Raw genomic sequence first — 21,139 nt, 5'->3', positions numbered from 1 at the left:
CAACTAGTGCCCCTGCTTAATTATAAAAGCTTTCAAAAAAGTGAAAACCCAGGCTGGTTGTTGGATAGGAAGAGGAGTGCTTAGAATCCAAAAGACTCCCAAAAGACTCTTAAGGAGTGTGGCAATCCTAATAATAGGATGTTAAAATAATGCAACTGTGACACAACAGGGCTATTTCCTTAAGGCATTGTTTTGAAAGCTTTTATTTGTCAACTTACTGAAAACTGATACAGAATGACCTGGTGGGTTTATTTTTCTTTTGGTTAGTTTCAGCAACACTTGTTAACAGCAGCATCATTCAAGTTAAGTTTCTGATAAGATGGTGTCCAATTTGGTGGAGAAACTTGCAATCCCATTACTCACTGAGTTCCATGTTTAAAAAAAAATCATTTAAACTGAAAGAAGTAGGGTGTGAATAAAAGTCCATTTTGAGTATCAATCACATTCAGTGTTCTCCAAGTATAAAAAGTCACCCAAACCTCTTTCATCCCAAACTCCCATGTGGCAGTCTTAAATACATTCCAGAAATTAATCTTCAATGTTTAAAGGAGCAACTGGATTAAATATTGGCCTCTCCTTTTTTTCTTGTATCTTTCCGTAAGTAACTTCAAAATCCTTTTTTGTCCCATTCAGGTATTCTAGAGTTCTGCCTTTTAGACTGTATCCTATGGCATCTAATTTTTTAATCCTATATTGCACTATTTCTGCTGACAGTTCTAACACCGCAGGTGTTTGTTTAATTTGGTCCACAGAAATTCCCACCTTCAATAGCCCCTCCAGTCTTTCTTCCAGAACTGGAACTGAGTAGTAGAGAAGGGCAGGGCATTTAATTATTAGCTCTTTTAATTCTTGATCACTGCATTTGAAGATGTTCTGGGAGAAGAGCAGGCTGTTCTGCATGCTACTAGGGTTAAGCTGAAAAACAAAGCCCTTCAGCTTGGATAGCAGACTCAAAACTTCAAAGTCAGTGAATTTGTTCTTCTGAAAAAACCCCAAATTTTCTTCAACAGCAGCCGAAGAATTTAACAAAATAAATGGGTTTTGACTCAGTAATTTCATCATCCAGTTCTTCATATTCTCCTGTGAACCTCCTAGCCTTATATAGTTACTTTGTAGGGTTTCTATCATATGCTTGTTCTTTGCAACAGGATTATAAAAAATATTTGATGCGCTTGTTAGGAGCCGGCTGATAACCGCATTTTTCAGTCCCAGATCTTTGAAGAACCTAATGTTGGCTTTCTGGTTTTCATAGTTTTTAACTGTAAAAAAGGAGTCTGGGAACCGTTTTATTAATTCAACTAGTTGTTTTTCATTTTGGCAGACTGATAACCACAATTCTCTCTGATAATGGATATCTGTAGGGCTACAAAGAATTGCCTCAGGACAACGTTCAAAAATATATGCCACAGAACTCTTGTCAGCTCCCATTTCTTGCAAAATCTTAGCTGTTTCCTTGACGTGCGTCACCTCTTTTGAGAGCACCCATGGCTTTAGCCTACGGATCTTCTTGATATCCACAGATAACTCATAGAGGCTTTGTACAGTGGCCTTGTTCTCTCCAGCAGCGACATCAGATGTATATCGAAAATGCAGTAAAAAGTTTCTGTTTTGTCTTTGATTCCATAAGGCTGAAAGAGCTGGCAACAGCAGGCGAGGCTGAGATCGCATAAATAGATTTGGAGCAACGTGGGTCATTTCAGTTTGTGATTTAGCACTATGTCTGAGAAGGCCTGAAAGAATGAAAGCATTTGAGATAATATTAATACTGTGCCTGTTCAACTTTTCTTTTTTTTGGGGGGGGGGGAGAGAGAACAAGAAAACAATCTTTTCCCCACTTTCCCCCACTACTCCTGTTTAACAACAATCTTTCCAGGCTGTAATTATGCTCCACTCTGTGGCAGCTGCATTCAAATATTCATATTTAAATAATGGGCATGCTGTGAAGTACTTTGCACCTTCTGTCTCAGTCAGATATAAATTATAAACGACTGTTAATCTGTAGCAGAATTTATGTTAGTAGGTCAACAGAAACTTGCAATGCAAGAGGCTGGTGTAGCCTATTGCTACACCTCCTGAGACCTAATGGGGGTAAAATAAAACCGCACGCTTTAACTGCTGGAGGAATTGATCAAGAGGACTAAGGAATGGATGGGAAAGCACAACAACCTGCTACATCTGTATTGTTAAGGTAAGTGCACCAGTCACCTTCACACACCCATGACAGTTAAATCTATTTGTTTTCATTTTTTTAAAGGTCCCATTTCACAACCTTACTCTCGCCTATTTTGCGAGGCCTCTCTTTTTTCACCATCACAGAAGCAGGTCGCACTATGCTTGTGGCAAAACTTTAAAAGAGCTTCAGTCCCTTGAAGTACCATGGAGGTAGACATGTTACTGAAAAACCCTCCCCACAGGGGCTCCCCTATTGTACAACTTTTGTTATATGCTGAAGACGCACCTCTTTTTTATACTGATAGGAGATTTGGGGGGGGGTCAGTCTGGATGATGCCCCTCTGAGATCCTGGATCTGTGCAAGCTTGCCAAACCAGTTCCTTTATCTTTAATGGCTAGCCATTTAAGCACCGCAATCAGGACAACCAAATAAGTTACCCTGCTTGGAAATTGGGGTGGCGTGTATCAATATATTTAGGATGCATTCCAGTTGTATCTGCTATGGGAGGAATGCTAAAATTGGGTTGTAAAGTCCGCTTATTTATTTCATTATTTTAAGGTTGGCCTAAGCAGGACCGGATTTAGGTTTGATGAGGTCCTAAGCTACTGAAGGTAATGGGGCCCTTTATATGTCCAGCTGTCCTTTGTCAACAACAAATTGTTGCTGTTTTTTGTGTTGAATATATGCTATATGGTAATTTATGGACCTAATAGGTATGCAAAGCCATTTACACATAACAAAATATGTATTTTATCAAAGTAATTGTTGAACTGAAATGCAATTAAGAAGCATATTAATAGTAAAATAATTATTAAGCCCTAACTTTAAATGATTGGGGGCCCATTACTTACATCACAGGAGCCTACACAACACTAAACACTGTTGCTGTATGTAGGTTTTATTTTATTTGGTTTTTTTTTGGTCTTATATTTTGGAAATGTACATTCTGGGGTTTTTCCATTTTGGGGGACCCCCCCCCCAAGAGATTGGGCTTGTTTAGCTGATACGTAAATCCGGCACTGCATTGGTGGCCAGGTGTGTGTCAAACACCGGACTGTCTCTTCCAGCGAGAGATACTTACTAAACCGGAGCTCAACCCACACACCGCCCTTGCTGGATGACCGTCTGTTTCCCTTCCGTAAAGCTGCTGCGGCCGGGCTTTGCTGCTGCCTCCGCCATTCCCTCCAGACCAGGCCTCGGCGATCCCTTGGGCGCTTGACCTTGCACTGCCCCGTCCGGGATCCCCATCCTCATTGCAGACCCCGCGCACGCGGCAGCTCCTCCGGGCCTGAAGTGCGACGGGAGATCCGGAAGCGCAGCAAAGGGGCGCCTGCGTTTCCACCAATGGAGAGGCGGCAGTAACAGCCACCCGGGCACGCTTCTTGGCCATACCATTCATTTTGCGAGGCAGAGGGAGGGGTGTAATGCTGGCGGAGCGAACCATTTCCACTTTTGCAACTCGGGTTGGTGACAAGCCAGAGGAGTGATTTGAAACGGATTTGTTGATGTTGTGATTTTTTTAAAAAAGGAAAAATAAGCACAAGACGAACACAATGTTCCCTGCAACCTCCACTTTTCCATAATAACCGCAAAGGACAGAAACACTTATTTGCAAAAGAGTGGGAGAAACTGAGATACTAATTCACAGCATACATATTTAAAGCACATTTCTACCACTTTTAACACTCGTGGCTTTCCCCCAAGGAGTCTGGGAACTGTAGTGTACGTAATGCCCAGCACCCTCAAAAAGCTACCGTTCCCAGGACTCTTCTGGGAGACCTATTCAAGTGAGCGTTGACACGGACTGACATTTATTCAGCAGCAAGTTTTGAAATTTGAAATGGTGCAAAGTGGACAATGGCTTCACTTGGACCGGTTAATTGATGAAACTCCCTTCATCTGATTGTCAATCTTGACTGACACCAGCACAAACAGAATACATTCCTTCCTGAAGCCATGAAGCACGCAAGTTTAGTATGCAAACTAAACATAAAAGTAAATGTTAATGTAATTGCCTAATTTTTAAGAAGTATGAGAGGTTCTTTTTAGGCTAGATCAGTAACGCAGTAGTCAAAATACTACAGGTATAGATTCTAATTATTATAAAAACAACTTGCAGGAAACTGCATCACGTGGAAATCTTAAAAAGAAACATAACTTTTCAGGTGTGGAAACATGTCATTAAAAGCACACTCAAGCAACACTAACATCACCTTGCACTTAACGTCATAACAAGCACCATATGATTAGCAAATTACAGGGTTTGTTATACTCCTGGCTTTCAAAGACATTAGATGCTTTGGATTTCTTTCTTGCTTCATGGTACACGATGTTCTGCCAAGCCTTAGTACAGTACTTAGTGCAAAGAGAAGTAGTGTGGTCAGGGCCGGATTTAGGTTTGATGAGGCCCTAAGCTACTGAAGGTAATGGGGCCTTTTATATGTCCAGCTGTCCTTTGGGAACAACAATTTGTCACTGTTTTTGTGTGTTGAATATATGCTATATGGTAATTTATGGACCTAATAGGTATCTAAAGACATTTGCACATAACAAAATATGTATTTTATCAAAGTAATTGTTGAACTGAAATACAATTAAAAATAAGGATATTAATAGTGAAATACAATTAAGAAGTATATTAATAGTGAAATAATTATTAAACTCTAACTTTATGTAGGTTTTATTTTATTTGTTTTTTAATCTTATACAGTATTTTGGAAATGTACACCCAGGGTTTTTTTCCCTTTAAATTTTTTTGGGGCCCCCAAGAGAGTGGGCCCCTAAACTATAGCTTGTTTAGCTTATATACATAAATCTGGCACTGAGTGTGGCACAACTATGTTTCTTCAGGAGTTCTTTATCCATCCAACCTTATATAAAGTGGGGGAAATTCAGCTCTTTAAATTGATGGCCATTTGCAAAGCCAAAAAGGTGCCTATTACATGATATTTAAAGCTTTTACTTTGTGGTCACTTTTGAAAGACGCTGCTTGTTCAATTATTTAATGGTTGCTATGCAAAACTGAGAATCCTTACCTTCACACACCTGACTCATTACTACCATAGTGATTATTGCACCCCCTCAACGAAATACATGATTCCGACATGAGAAAATTATTCTTGGCAGTGGTAAGCTTCATTTGTGAGGAAGGTTGCTTATTAATAGCCCAAAATTACTAGGTACTTCCTCAGTGAGAGCTAGTGAAATAGTGAGCACTGGTGAAACGGAGGAGGAATGAGGGAAGGGTGCAATTCCAGGATCCTTTTTCAGAGCAGGGGGTAATGATATCCTCTGCTGGGCACCAGGATAATATACACATCTTCTGCTTCAGCAAGTGAATGAGACTTTCACATTTTCCTATTATTTCCAATAGATTAGCATACAGGAAGTCAGGGAAATAAGGAAAGGTTAGATATATTTTTTCCCTTTTCTTTGATGGGGTTCCCACTAAGGGCTGCATTTCAGCTGGCTGAAGATCTTTTGTTAGATTTCAGTGAGTTTTGTGAGTTGAATTTATCCTATTAGAGTCTGTTCAATGACTGTCAGCAGACTTTATTGAATTGGGTGTTTTTCTATTTGTGCTTGTGATGGTATCTGGGTGGTTATACCTGATCTTGCCTTGCATACTGTTTGCACCTTCAAACATTTTGAGGTAGACACACAGTGCTTCATTCACATTCCTCCACTGCGTTGGGCTTATGGAGAAACCCTTCCCTTGGCTATTAAAGGAATGTCTTTCAAGTCCAGGTCTACCCTTAAAGACAGTGGGCCATGCTCTCTATCCTGAATTCCTCGGTTCCTTTTTCTGTATCTGCATGGTACTTTTGAAGGGGATGGAGGTAGATTACATCTAGCACACATCTAACTCCAGTGGTCAGGCTGTGCCTGCAACTTCATACTACTGTAGTGACACACGTGTCACTATTAATCCATGTCAACTGCAGAATGAACAACCATTGGCTTTGCAGTCTGTGATGCCAGGAGCTAAGTATCCGAACATGTGGAAAACTGCAAAACGTGCACATTTTTTAAACTGCTGATGCAATTGGTTATTTGATTGTATTTCCTGTATTTTATGCTGTACCTCACCTCAGTGCCAGAAGGACACTGACAAACTGGAACGTGTCCAGAGGAGGGCAACCAAAATGGTCAAAGGCCTGGAAACGATGCCTTATGAGGAACGGCTAAGGGAGCTGGGCATGTTTAGCCTGGAGAAGAGGAGGTTAAGGGGTGATATGATAGCCATGTTCAAATATATAAAAGGATGTCACATAGAGGAGGGAGAAAGGTTGTTTTCCGCTGCTCCAGAGAAGCGGACACGGAGCAATGGATCCAAACTACAAGAAAGAAGATTCCACCTAAACATTAGGAAGAACTTCCTGACAGTAAGAGCTGTCCGACAGTGGAATTTGTGCAGTGTGGTGGAGTCTCCTACTTTGGAGGTCTTTAAGCAGAGGCTTGACAACCATATGTCAGGAGTGCTCTGATGGTGTTTCCTGCTTGGCAGGGGGTTGGACTCGATGGCCCTTGTGGTCTCTTCCAACTCTATGATTCACCCTGAGAGACAAAACTGAAGATCAGCTAATAATTTTTTCCAATAAATAAAGCAGTACCTACATTCTTAAGATACACAATCTTCATATGCCCCAGCTTCTAACTTAGCATAAAAGTGAAAGTGTAGGAATCTGGGGTTGAAGAAGCCCTGAATTGTTAAAAATACAGGTCACTCTTTTAACAGGATTAGTTTCCTGTGAAAGAGGAGGCACTGGAGATTTGTGGTGTCTTTGTAGCAATCCACTTAATTGCAAGTGAATATGCTGAGCAGGTCAAGCACACTGTTAATACTAGATTCCCAGCGACATTATTTTGGCCCCATAAAACCTACACCACCTTATAGTGTATTAAATAGAAGCTGTCTGCAACCCCCTCCCTCTCCCAAGCCTCTTAGATGCTGTTAGAGTTAGACCAGGCATGCTTCCAAAGTGGGTGTGACCCAAGGTGGCTTGGATGCGAACACTTATATACCTCATTATCATGAAACCAAAGTCCCTAAGGCAAACTCTCTTCACATAATGTTAAAGATATTATTCTGTTGCACAATCATCTGGATGTGCCATAGGCTGTGTACACACTAAACCTAGAAAACACATTTGAATGGTATTCTTTCCCTCAAAGAATTCTGAGCACTGTAGTTTGTTAAGGGCTGCTGGGAGTTGTAACTCTGTGAAGGGTAAAGTAACAGCGCCCAAAATTCTTCGCAGAAAAGAATGTGTTTCAAATGCTTTGTGTGTATACAACCCTGGTCTTCAAACTCCCACTGAATCAGCAGCTCAACTTACTAGGGTCACATCCATGACATACATTTAAAGCTCATATCTTCCCCCAAAGAATCCAGGCAACTGTTGTCTAGTAAGGGTACTGGAAATTGTAGTTTTGTGAGGGGCAAAGCTACAGACCCCATGATTCTCTAAGTCTAATAAGGGAAGTCATGTGCTTAAATACATGGTATCTTCAAGTGGCTTTGAAAGCAGATATTCTGAGAAAAAATGCACTCTGGGAAAAGTATGTGAATTAATAGTTTTGCTTGCAGCTACTTTCCAAATGGTGTAGAAGAGCAAGTTTTTAAAAAGGCTTCTGTGTAGTAAGAAATGACAGGGTATGTGTTTATTTTGGTGCAAAGTGGATGAAAATGCAGGATAGCCTTGACTAATCTAATGTCTGTTTAATCTAATGTTGTTGGCATAGGAGATACTTCCTATTTCTGTCTAGCTTGTTTAGAGCAAGATTAGGGTATCCACTTTATCAAATATAGACTTTTTCATTTATGAAGTTAGGCTTTGGAGAGGGAATGAGCAATTTATCCCATCAAACTGGCTTTCTCCTGTCCCATTATGGAAGCTGTGAGGGGAGAAAGTAGGACAATGGTTCCACTCTTTCAACCACATTACTGTTATTTTATTATGTTGTAATTGTTTTTGTTGTGCTATTGTCTTCCTTTCTCTGTGGAGTGTGAGAAAGAGGGAGAGCCATTAGATGCTCCAGATTACCGAGGCAGTGTAAACAGTACAGCTTCCAAACATGAGCCATCAAATGTTCCCACACGACAGTAATGTGCATGGTAGAAATAAGTACCAAAACCCGCCTTCCCATCTGTGTCTCCTCATTTGCCTCAGCATCTCCGTCAGTGCTGCAGGTCCTTGGCAGCCAGGGACTGGCCTAAAGGGGCTCTCAGATGACACAATCTGGGTTATCGAGTAATGTGAGAGTTTATGCATTTTGTAAAAATATGCCAGCAAAAACTGCAAATCGAAGGTCTTGAAACTCTCTTTTGAGAAAGGTCTGCAAAAGTCCATTTCCAAGGCACAATTACCAACACTCAGCTGCATCCTCATATTGGTGGGTGAACCTTTAAGTGAACTGGCACTGGTAAATAAAGCACGAGCAGAGGTGGGGTTTTATTTTGCCCTTCGGAAGAGATTCTGGGCTTTTATTTGGCTGCAGAGCGTGGCGAACTAAGTAATAATATTTAAATTAAAACGCAGCGCGTGACTTCGGACCGTAACAGTAGCAGGGCGGAAGCACCGCTGCGAGGTGACAGGGAGGCCGCAGCCGCCTCACGCACTTCAGTTACATAACGACGACTTCTCCAAGGTTCGCAGCGCTGCCTCTCGCCGCCCGCGCGCTCCAGGCCGCCCCCGTCGCCACCCGTGCGAGCGGAAGGACCCGAACAGCGCGCGCGCCCACGCCTCACCCATGTGTTACAAACACGAGCCGCGCACGGGCTGGCCCAGGCGGCTGCAATAAAAGCGGCGGGGGGGGCGGAGTAGAGACACCAGTGCGCGCACCCCGTGCGTACGTGCACGCGCGCATACGTAACCCAGCGGATCCGGCGCCCGCGCGCATTTACGCGGCTCGCCACGCGCTTAGCAAAAACCTCCACCGAAGCCCCGTGCTCATCCGGGACATTCGCGCCCGCCCTGAGGGGCGTTGCCAGGAGCCGGTTAGCCACGCCCCCTGGCCTCATTTTGTATTTGTTTGTCCGTCGACGGAGGACGGCTCGCGGCTGGAGCTTCGCCGTTTCAGACGAGCTCGTCCCTCTGTGTGTGTGTTGACACTGCTTTAAAGCAAGCCGTTAAGTTTTGCTGCTTTGGTTCCCTCAGCCCCGCGTTGCTCCCGAGCTGTGCGCTGCGCGCGCGGAGGGAGATACCCGCTTCTTCCCTCCGCCCCTCCCTCCCTCCCTCCGCCCGCCAAAAACCCGTAAACACATTTCAGAAACGTGAGGCGGCCGGAGGTCACGTGCCGCGCGGGCAGCCAATGGGGAGGAGGGGGCGGCGCTGGGCGGCTCCTGTAGTGCAGGGTTGCTGCGTAGAGTCACAGGGCGGGCGGCGAGGCGAGCGGCGGCAGGTTTGTGGCTGCGTGTGAGGGGAAGAAACCCAGGAGGGGAACTAACCGCCGTCCGTTCAGCTCGAGTCCGTTCAGCTCGAACTCCGCGGAACTCTTCGACCCTCCCCTCCATCTCCTAACCGCCAACGGCGTGGAGCGGGCGCGGGGCTGAGGAAAGAAGGGGTAATGCGTTTCTCGCTGGAGGCCGTCGCCACTGCTACTGGAGCTGCTGCCGCCGCCGCCTCCACAGCCGCAGCTGCCGCCTCCACCGGGTCCTAAAGCCGCCGCTGACTACGGCCCCCCGCTCCCCTTGGCTCCCCTGTTCCTTCTTCTGTACAACCCCCCCTGAGGGTGTTTCCCCTCAGTGGCGGGACCCCGGCTCGGCATGAGCCGCGACGCCGACTTCATTTATTCCTGAACAGCCGGTCTTCCCTCCGACTGATCTTCCCCCACCCGCCGCCTCAACATCCACCGGCCTCCGCCGCCAGGAGAACCTGTGAGGGGAGTGACCAGGCGCCCCTCGGAAGATGGGGGTGAACGCGGTGCACTGGTTCCGCAAGGGGCTCCGGCTCCACGACAACCCGGCGCTGAGGGAAGTCATCCAAGGCGCCGACACGGTGCGCTGCGTCTACATCCTGGACCCCTGGTTCGCGGGCTCCTCCAACGTGGGGATCAACCGGTGGAGGTCAGTGAACGGAATGAGTGGGCGCGAGGATGCGGCTCTTTTTTTATTTAGACGGTCGGTTTTTATAAATCCCCATTCAGAAGGTTCCCGGTTGCGGGTAGGAAAAGGGGGGGGAGGAAATGGGAGAGGTTTGGGCGTCGTCTGCGCACGCGCGTTGGCTGCTGGTTATACAACGCCGTTTCAGGTACTATGTGACGCCGGTGAAATCAATCTTGACGTCCTGGCACTCGGAGCTAATGAAAGGACGGCGCACTTCGGCCACCCGCTTATGTTCTCAGCATGACTTGATTTTTAAAGCTTGCCATTTCCCACGGGAACGGATTGCGTAGTTAACTTCTTAAGCAACTGCGCTTCTCTCACTGCATGCAAAAGAGTGCTGATTTTTAAAGCGGTGAATAAATTCTAGCCCATGTTGGTGGTGTCAAAAGGATTTTTGGGTACTCAGAAAAATTATATAGTTCAATACTTATACAAACAGAGCTGGCCCAATTAAAAAACAAAGCAAAACCCACTAAATCTTCCCTCCGTTTCCTGTTCTCCAGCCGATCAGGGTAACAAATTATTTGTGAAAGGCTCCAACAGTTATACCCATTACGTGTTTGTCACTGACTGCTTTAAAGATGTGATCTTGAGTCTTAGCTTTCACTTTAATGCCCTTGCTGTGCAACAGAGGCTTTGCCGTCCTGGGTTATATACACGTGTGGCCATGATGCTCATCTTCCTCTTGCTGGCTATGACCTACTCCTAATTATGCCCTTTCCAGCCTCTTCCTGATGCTGGCAGCACTGAGGTAGTTGCACTTGCAGTTCCTTCTGTTGCTGTGCAAAGCAAGACATAACCTCACTTGGATATTTCGCAAGCAGTATTATGCTCATTTTCCAAACACAGACACTGTGAGGCTAAGAGGCCTACTAAAAGTTGCTTTGAATCAATAAAACATTGGAGAAACTTGTGTATATTTGTATGTAACTGTTCCAAATGGTGCTGAAAAATTAGGCAATGAGAGCTGTATCTGACTTTTTTTGGTGAGTTCAAACTTAACAGGATAGCTCTTGTCACATAAACACTGTTCAAAACTGGTACCTGGTCAGTAGCAAAGGTAGACAAATGATATGGACCACTTTGACATTCGTGGAGCACAATAAAGATGAAGAGGATTATCAATCGCTGTAAGCGGTGCATGTCTTTCAAAGGAAGCTTCTTAGTCAGTTGCATTCTGAACTAATTAAACCAGTTTATTGTGACGCAGAACTGCCAGATATCCACATGTGTTCCATGGCTAATTCACAGATAACTAGAAAACTTGGTACATAATGCTGCTGGGCAACTATTACTTGAAGTAGAACTGGTGTGGGGGCAGGGACAGGAGTCTAGTCTAGTCTTCTAGTTTATATTATGCTACTAACTATGCAGTATGGTTGGTAGCAATTTCTTGGTCATGGCAGATAGTAAATATTTCTTCCAGGGCCTCTTTTGGGTCTGGATTTAAGCTGCTAAAGGTATGCTATCTGTTCACCATTTTAAAAATTGTGATTTTAGAAGGCAAAAATAGGGTACTGAATGAATACTTGGTAAAATATATCAACACTATATAGTAGGCACAAGGAAATACTAGTGGAGATGCTTAAAACTATACAGATGCTGTAAGATGTAAGGAAAATGCATGGTACACTTGTGAATGAATTTTATCTATTGCTGTCATACTGACATGCCAGATGCCTTATGTGGTGTTACTGACCTCCTTTCTCTTGTCCCCATTCCTGGTGCATTTGTTATAGTTCTCATAATATAAAAGCTTTAAAGTTGAGTCTGAGTCTCTTTGTGTAATGTTTTTAATGCACCTTATTTCTTAGCTAACAAGTTGTTCAAGACGAAAGTGGCTCAGAATATTTGTGACAGATCCTGTAATGTGTTGTAGTAGTAAGACTTCTGTGAATCTTGCTTTGAATTAAGTGGCTAGCTTTCATTTGGATGCTGTTGTGGGAGTCAGAACAGTTTTAGAATTTCTCAAGTTTTGCATTAAATTAACATTGAGATAGTATATTAATTTAAAAATCTACTTTGAGACATATTAAGTGAAGTGAGTCATACATGGCAATAAATATTTCAAAAAAGAAACCAATATTCATCATTTCAAAACTTTTTTTGGTCCTGGGAATTGGTTTGGTTTAAAATGGCGTATTGAATATGTGTCACTTTTGATTATTTGCTGTCACTCCTTGAGTTGTTTTTAGATTTTCTTGGCTAATGGTAAACTTCCTTTTGTAAATTTATTACATGTTCAGCAATACTTCTTATGTATAATTTTTTCTTACATTGTTTAATTAATTGCCAGGGGTAGTAGATGAAGGCAACGTGAAGCATTCTCTTTTTTGTTCTTGAACTCTGGTAAAATGCAATACCAGTTATTGGTTAAACAATTAGCCACAACAAAAGGACTTCATAGGTCGGGGATTATCAGTTATTTTTTAAAAGATCAGATCTAGGCCAGAAGTGTACTTAAATCTTAAAAGAAAATAATATTGTAGTCACTTGTTAAAATGCTTAGGGGGCTGGTTAGACATATATCATTGGGCCATTTCTATCATTAGTCCCAGGGTCCTTCAGTGTCTTATTCTTTAGTTAGCTAGCTTACAAGATTTTTTGAGGTTCTAATAAAGGTATTGCCTGGTAGTGGATTTTTTATTTTCTTTCTTTAACCAACAAAACTTCACATGCTTTTATTGTCTCTTTGATTTGTCTCTGTATACCCGAGGTAAGCATTACCATCATCAAAACTGAGTTCCTTGTGAATGTTGACTTGGGCCCTGCAGTTGAGGAAAGTTGGAGTATAAATAAATAAAAGTTAACTGGTAGTGGCATTCATAATTTGAGTTGAGGAAATTCATTGTGACAGAGTAACTGGAGCAAGTAGATAGAACAGCCTTTCTTCAACATGCTGCCCTCCAAATGTTTTGGATTCAGGTTTCATCATCCCAGACAATGTGTCATGCTGATTGAGGCTGATGGGAGTTGGAATTTGAATCATTTGGAGGGCACCAGGTTGGAAAAGCTTAAATAGAACACTGGACTTCTGTCTCAGCTAGCCACAGATTCAGTGACTTGCCCATTTGTAAAATGAAAGGGGGGGAGCATTTGCAGCGGGTGCTGTAACTATGAATTAAGAATGATTTGAGAACTGAAAGGTCCCACTGCATAAATACGATATATTGTAACTTTGTGTAGTAGCAAACAAACATAACTGCTACTGCTGTATTACTTAAATTAGTCTTCTTGGAAGTGTGTGTATGCCTTGTTCTGGGCAATATAATCATTTGTAGACATGTTTTAAAATTGCAGTGGAACCTCGGGTTACGTACCATCCTCCTTACAAACGCATCGGGTAACGAGCTAACCCAGAAATAGATGCTTCTGGTAGCGAACTTTGCCCCAGGATGCAAGCGGAAGTCGTGGCACAGCTGCAGCAGGATGCCCCATTAGCGAAAGAGCACCTCAGGTTAAGAACGGTTTCGGCTTAAGAACGGACCACTGTAAACAAATAAATGTTAACATTGATCAGATAGGTAATTTTATTTTTTGCATTTGGAACAAGAATCTTTCAAACATGTTTTTAATTGATTTACCTCTGCAAGAGTCATGTCGTGTTTTAACCCATGTTTTCTGAAATGGGTGCATAATTCTGGTGTAGAGCAGGGAGTATATTCACTATATTTTTATGACAATACTTTAAATGAATGGCTTCCCTACTCCCCCTGAAAATCCCCTTGTAAGGCAAATAGGATCCAGTTCCTGGAATCCTCAGAAGGAAAGAGTGCTGTTGTGCTCAGGTCCTGCTTGCAGGCTTCCGTATGCATTAGGATGGCCACTGTGAGAACAGGATGCTGGATTAGGTGGATCACTGGCCTGATCCAGTAGGGCTATTCTTACGTTCTTGTGTAAATATAGTGGGTATAAGAGGAATCTGGTGGAATGGGGATAATCAGTGTCCTTTCAGGGCTCTCCTGAATACATAGAGCAAAGAAATGTGTCTTAAGGGTGGTGTAGCACTGCATGTCAAAGAGGGCATAGAAACCAATCTAGAAAAGATGCAGACTCCCCCACAGAAGCAGGATTTGAAAAATAATGTCATTTCTGGAGACATATTATAATGCTCCTCCCCCCCAATCAAGTTGAACTTGAAATGGAGAAATAAATCGGAGGGATCCAAAGTGTTAATAGTGGGTAACATTGAATAGAGTGATATAATGACAAAGAGACAACGTTTCTAGATAACCTAAATGACTGTTTCTTAAAACAGTTGGCTAGGGAATGAATGGGGAATGGAGCTGGAATTAATTGTGTTGACCGGGACCTAGAACAAGATGTAAGTGTTGCTAAACTAAGGGGAACAGTGACCACAGCGATATGAAATTCAATATACATGTAACTGAGAAATTCCCGGTAGAAATCCAAGGTTCTGTATACGCTATATCTTTAAAGCACATTCTTTCCCTCAAAGAATTCTGGGCACTGTAATGAGGAGTTTGATGGGAGTTGTAACTCTGTGAGGGCTGAGCTACAGCGCCCAGAATTCTTTGAGGGAAAGAATATGTTTTGAACATTCTTTAAAACTATAGTGTGTACACAGTTCAAAATAGTCACTTTTGACTTTGAAAAGTAAACTTATTTTAAAAATGAGTATGACAGGGAGAGTCAAGAGAATCACATCTCTTTTAAAAGCTTAGAGGTTATTTAAAGCCATGGCAATAGAAGGTCAACTAGAACATATGCTACAGATTCAGGGGCAAGAAAGCACCCCCCCAAAAAAAAAAATTGAATAAGCGAACATGAAAGCAAAAAGAAGCAAAAAAATTATGCAAAAGAGGAAAGCAGAGGGAAGGAATTGAGTATATTGTTAGATACATTAGCAGCACAATCCTACATGTGTCTGCTCAAAAGTGAGTCCCATTGAAACTGGCTATAGGGTTGAAGCCTAAAACAATAAAAACTGATATGTTTGAATATGTTGGAAACAAAAACTGTCCAAGACATGGGTCTCTCTTATCATGGATCATGATAAGAGATGGAAAGGTGTGCTAGGGAAAGATGGAGAGCTTGGAGAGAGAGTTCTAGTACTAACTGACAGATCACTGGGGCAATAAATCCACTTGAGTTCTTAAGGAACCTAAATGTAAAATTGCTGATCTTCTTACAATAATGTATAACTTGTTCCTAACATTAGCTTCTATACTAGAGGGCTGGAAAGTAGCTAATTGAACATCCAGGAAGTTACCAGCTAATTATAACAACTGTTCTGTATAAATTGGTAGAAAGCACTATCAAATTATCAAACAAGCTTCTGCCCTGCTAACATTTTTTGAGAGAATCAAGAACTGAAAGGATAGGGAAGATCAAAATGATCAGGAGGCTGGAGTATAGTCCCCACAAGGAAATGTCACACTGGCCTGGTTTCCATGACATGGTAAACCAGACTGACTTCCTGGAGTTGTATGGGCTCCTGGAGAGACGCTCTAAACTTCATTGCTCCTCCCCAGTCTTGAATAGTCCCATGGTGAGCTAAGCAAGAGTTTGACTTAGCTAGCAGTTTTAATCCAGTGCTGTGGTTAAGCACTCTCCTCGCTAACCATGAATTGTAGCCTAGGGTTATTCCTGTATTGCATGTGGACAAGGCTGTTTTGGGAGGGAAGAATTGTTCAATATGGCTCTAAATTTGCATACTGGCCCAGTGTAACAACATGCTATAGTTTGAATATGAATGAGCTGACATGAACTGCAGGCCCACTTGCCAACCTCTTTCCCTTTTTACTCCATGAGAAATGATATAAAGCTTGTATTACTGGTTAGCAACATATTGTTTGTTGCTGCACCCAAACTGGCAAGGAGTTGTTTGTTCACACTACAGATTGCTAACAAGCCAGAATACCAAACCAGGATTGAAGTCTGTCTTGTGTGATTTGCTTCCTACACTTTTATCTCTAGTGTTTTAACCCTTATCTTAAATTGCTTTCAGCACTCTTAAAATTGTCTACAAGTAAAACACATAACTGTTTAAATGTGGAACAGTATTCAGTAACCACAGATTTAATAGGTATAAGCTTTTTACTTACAAGTATGTGTGGTCCCCTGTGGAATAGCCTGTTGTTAGGCCTTCTCTGCATTTATTTATTCATACATACATGCATACATACATACGTACATACATATACCACTTGATTGGAAAAAAAATATTAAAGTGGTTTAGAAAAATATAAAACAAATTTGAGAAAAAATCATAACCATATTGAGTTACTCTGTTTCTGTCTGGGGGCACTGGTTTACTTTACTTTCATATTGACTAGGCATCAGCAAAAAGGTCATTATGTGCTTCAGATTATAGTAACTGAAGGAATCCCTAAAATTCTAAGAAATTCTCATTGTGATTCACTCTCTAGGCTTTGGACAAATTTTCATCCCCCCCCCCCAATTTATTAGTCACTTGCTACCCAAAGATTGAGGGACACAGGTGGCGCTGTGGGTTAAACCACAGAGCCTAGGACTTGCCAATCAGAAGGTCGGCAGTTCGAATCCCCACAACGGGGTGAGCTCCCATTGCTCAGTCCCTGCTCCTGCCAACCTAGCAGTTCGAAAGCATGTCAAAGTGCAAGTAGATAAATAGGTACCGCTCCGGCAGGAAGGTAAACAGCGTTTCCGTGCGCTGCTCTGGTTTGCCAGAAGCGCCTTAGTCATGCTGGCCACATGACCCGGAAGCTGTACACTGGCTCCCTCGGCCAATAAAGCAAGATGAGCGCTGCAACCCCAGAGTCGGTCACGACTAGACCTAATGGTCAGGGGTCCCTTTACATTTACCCAAAGGTCTTGAAGCTACTTACAGCAAAAAAAGACATACAATACACAATACCATAAGAGGGAACTCATCAATATTTCATATAACATAATGTCTGGGAGGGGTAGCAAACAGCATTAACAATACTCAAATAAGAAACAAAGCAATACTCTGACCCATTAATTAGCAAATAAACAAAACCTCAAGCTTCCCCAGTCCAAAAATCATTCACATAAAAACAACACCCTCCTCCCCATTTTAACCTCTCTACTCCACTCAGAAGTATGGTGTCAACACCATCTGTTAGAAATCAGTGGGTGGGTCCAGTGTCTTCCAGGGATGATCTGGCATCTCTCCTCTCCCTTCATGGGGAGAAAGGTAAAAAGCAAAGCAGGAAGATGGTAATGAGAGTTTAACCTGCTTTGCAGTTGACCTGGTCACTGCTCCTCTCCAGTTGTTGGTGAGGGAGTGGTGGGTGATTGTAATCATAACCACCATATAACTACAGGCCATGGAGGTCAGACTAACAGTGCATACAAGCACTACTTCCAGCTTGGGCAAGAGGGGACAGACAGTCATGGTGCTTGCTGTTGCACTTGTAAACTCTGTTCTCCTGGTACCCAAGCTACATAACTGTCCCTTCAAGAAACAGATTCTGGCAGGTAGAATGTAGGTAGGTAGTTTTCTCTTTCTCTTGGTAATAACCTAACTAAGGTGCTTCCTTTTAGAAATTATTTTGTCTCTTAAGTTCGGATTTAGTTTTATGCAGAGTTCTATCTGACTTTATTTCTGGTCCGAAAATGTAAATAAATGTTTAGTTGATTAACAAAAGAGTGAAATAAGCCTGTTGAAATCAAAAGGAATTATTTTAGAACATCATACTTTATCAACCTTATACATGGTGAATGCTGACGAGAGCTTTTGAAACTACAAGACTGACATTCTGAAGCATATTAAAGCTCTTCATAGGACAGTTTGATACTGCTGTCTGGGATATCACTTTTAAAAAAAGAAAAATGGCTTCTGTGTAAGATGATAAAATGAACAAAAGCAGTAGCATCATTAGTCCGTTATTTGCCTGAATACTTCAGCTAAGACACTATAGACCAGTACAGTTGTATAACTAACTGAATGAGTCATCTGTTAAAGAAGCAAGTGTTTTGAGAACTAAATAATGTCAAGCAGTATATAAAGATTTGGTTATATCGGAGAAGACCAGTTTGTTCAGTTATGTATAAATACAGCATAGTTTGTACAATGATAGTGACACAATGGACTTTACTTGCAATGAGCAAATGTGTTTACCTGCTATATTCAATGTGGTATATAGATGATGGAAGAGTCTGTCCTAGAAACCTTTACCTGTTTATCTGGCATAAATTCTATTTATGATAAGCACATGTACGGTAAATAGACTTCACAACACTTTTTCTTCCATGAGTTCTTTCTACTGTTAGTTCTCATTGCAATGGACATTCTTAAATAGCATTTTAATTTTCATTAATGGGAATCCAAATATGGAAGATTTTAACTTTAGTTTTTGTGTTTGCTTTTAATTGCATGACTAGAGTAAATGTTCTCACTAGTTTAATTCTCGTTCATTGAAGCAATATCAGTACTGCTTTTCAGGATCATGGATCCTTCCAAGGCAATTTATACCGCATTTTTCGCTCCATAGGGCGCATCGGACCATAGGGCGCACCTAGTTTTTTTTGGGGGGGGAATAAAGGGGAAAAAATATTTCCCCCCCCCAGCCCCAAAGAGCAAAGCAGCCAAGACAGGCAGCGGGATGGATCCTGCTCGCTGTCTTGGCTTCGTTTTTAGCCGCAGGGCTGGGGCGGGGGAAGCTTGGGCTTGGGCTACCCCAGCCCCCCAAACAGGTCCAGGAGCGGCGGCAAGATTGCGCACAACCTCGCCGCTGCTCCTGGAGCTTGCGGGGCTGGGGGCGTGGGAAGCCCGAGCTTCCCTCGACCACAGCCCCCCAGAACAGGTCCAGGAGCGGCAGCAAGATTGTGCACAACCTCGCCACCGCTCCCGGGGCTTGTGGGGCGGGGGAAGCCCAAGCTTCCCCCAACCCCAACCCCAGCCCCCGGAACAGGCTGCTATCCGCAAGCTTTCTGAGTGCGGCGGGAACTCCCTCTGGGCTCCGAAGGCTTGCGGATAGCTGCCTGAAGCCCGGGGAGCGCAGCAGGAATTGGCGCTGCGCTCCCCGGACTTCAGGCTGCAGGCTGCTATCCGCAAGCCTTTGGAGCCCGCGGGAACTCCCGCCGCTCTCAGAAGGCTTGCGGATAGCTGCCTGAAGCCTGGAGAACGAGAGGGGTTGGTGCGTACCGACCCCTCTCCCTCTCCAGGTTTCAGCGAAAGCCTGCATTCGCACACACATTTCCCCTTCATTTTTGAAGGGGAAAAAGTGTGTCCTATAGAGCGAAAAATACGGTACTTAAAATAAAAGGTGACAGCAATAATGCAACATTGTTAACTACAGAATTGAAATCAATACAATGTTGATATTACAAACAATAAAACAAACCAACAGCAGATGATATAACCGTATGTATTACAGCCACCCCCTCACAGTGGTACCTCAGGTTAAGTACTTAATTCGTTCCGGAGGTCCGTTCTTAACCTGAAACTGTTCTTAACCTGAAGCACCACTTTAGCTAATGGGGCCTCCTGCTGCCACCGTGCCGCTGTTTCTGTTCGCATCCTGAAGCAAAGTTCTTAACCCGAGGTACTATTTCTGGGTTAGCGGAGTCTGTAACCTGAAGCGTCTGTAACCTGAAGCATCTGTAACCCGAGATATCACTGTATAGGATACCAGCTTAACCAATTGGAAATGTAGTTTGTAGGATCTGTCTAAAACAAATCTGAACAGCTGTCAGAGAAGGAAGTTCTATAGATGGGACTGCCACCAAAAATCCTATCTTATATGTCTGCCAGGCTAATTGTACCCACAGCCTCCAAGGCTGATCTTAAGATCTAGGCAGCTTCCTATTTGTAGGTGATCCTTCAAGTATCCCAGTTCCAAACCATTAAGGTTTTCAAACGTCATAACCATCACTTTGAATTGGACCTAAAAATGAACTGGCAACCATTGCAGCTGTTAAAACTATTGTAGTTATATGCTCTGAGCACCTCATCCAACCAACATTTGGGCAACGGCATTTTACCCTAGGTGAAGTTTCTGAAATATCTCCAGAGGCAGCCCCACATGGAGTGCTTTGCAATAGTCAGACTGGATTTAACCAGGACATCACTAACTGATTCAAGATCTGTTTAATCTAAGTAGGGCTGTTGCTGGTACACCAGCTGAATTTGGTAAAAGGCACTCCTTGTCCCACCATCTGTGCTATAAATGCCCATTATGCTTACTCACCTAAATTCTTTGTTATAATTACATTCTATCTAGTGGTGATTCATATTTTCCCAGGTTCAAAAAATAGTGTTTTGTCAGAACTGAAATATGTAATATTTAACTAGATGCTAACTACAGAAATTTATGTAGATAGTGTACAAAAATGAGTGTTTCTTACACACACAAAAGTGATTTTGTGGCACTGCCTTAGAGAAGTTGAGGGAATTTTGGTGGAAGTGGATTTCCTAGCTCAGTTGATAGACTCCCGCACCCCAATTGTATCAGATCCAAAAAGAGGTAATTAATAGGTAATAAAATTAACATTTTTTGAAAATGGAAAAACTCTAATCTAATGACAAGTAATAAAAACATCTTAATTCACAAGGTGAGCCTCCCCCCTTTTTTTTTCAAAATTGAAAAAAAGGGTGAAATTCCATGTTAGTCATACATTTCAGTAGGTGAGCATTAGTATGTCTTGAATGGGTATTGCCTACTCTTTTTATCAGGACATCCAAAGTCCGTTTCAGGTACCTAATTCGGCCCTTCACTTCATCAAATCTGGCCCTCTTTGAAAAAAGTTTGGACACCACTGCTTTATATATGTTGACTTTCAATATTCAGGTTTAACTTCTGTGCATCCAGACTTTGGTCAGTAGCCCTACATAGATATTGTTCTGACTGCTGCCTATAAACGGTAAAAATTACTATTTGTGATACTAG

At 42.7% G+C, this 21,139-nt stretch overlaps 2 protein-coding genes and 1 long non-coding RNA gene across 6 annotated transcripts in view; 1 reads left to right on the top strand and 2 right to left on the bottom strand.

The window, feature by feature from the left end:
• Positions 1 to 172: 172 nt before the first annotated feature.
• Positions 173 to 3,538, bottom strand: MTERF2 (mitochondrial transcription termination factor 2). The gene is made up of 2 exons (XM_082241224.1): positions 3,255 to 3,538; positions 173 to 1,730 (listed from the first exon to the last, which is right to left on the bottom strand). The coding sequence occupies exon 2, from the start codon at positions 1,693 to 1,695 to the stop codon at positions 529 to 531; it is 1,167 nt and encodes a 388-aa protein (XP_082097350.1). The 5' UTR covers positions 1,696 to 1,730; positions 3,255 to 3,538; the 3' UTR covers positions 173 to 528.
• Positions 3,539 to 9,447: 5,909 nt separating this feature from the next.
• Positions 9,448 to 21,139, top strand: part of CRY1 (cryptochrome circadian regulator 1) — a 31,464-nt gene continuing 19,772 nt past the window's right edge. The window contains exon 1 of one of the 4 annotated variants that reach the window (XM_082241187.1): positions 9,448 to 10,241. In XM_082241187.1, the coding sequence (XP_082097313.1) occupies positions 10,084 to 10,241 (158 nt within the window). In that variant the 5' untranslated portion in view covers positions 9,448 to 10,083. The remainder of the gene's footprint in view (positions 10,242 to 21,139) is intronic. The other 3 variants (XM_082241186.1, XM_082241185.1, XM_082241184.1) reach the window with 3 other exon arrangements.
• On the bottom strand, positions 10,353 to 12,380 carry LOC309541954. The gene is made up of 3 exons (XR_014224017.1): positions 12,100 to 12,380; positions 10,940 to 11,986; positions 10,353 to 10,900 (listed from the first exon to the last, which is right to left on the bottom strand). It is a non-coding gene; the product is annotated as an uncharacterized lncRNA (long non-coding RNA).

The sequence above is a fragment of the Podarcis vaucheri genome (assembly GCF_965113315.1).
Source record: "Podarcis vaucheri genome assembly, chromosome: 10".
Taxonomy (NCBI): Eukaryota; Metazoa; Chordata; class Lepidosauria; order Squamata; family Lacertidae; genus Podarcis; species Podarcis vaucheri.
The sequence above is the reverse complement of the archived record's forward strand: the minus strand, read 5'-3'. Positions and strand labels throughout refer to the sequence as shown.

Coding starts and splice junctions, on each gene's coding strand:
- MTERF2 (XM_082241224.1), bottom strand. CDS start 1,695: ATGACCCACGTTGCTCCAAATCTATTTATGCGATCTCAGCCTCGCCTG.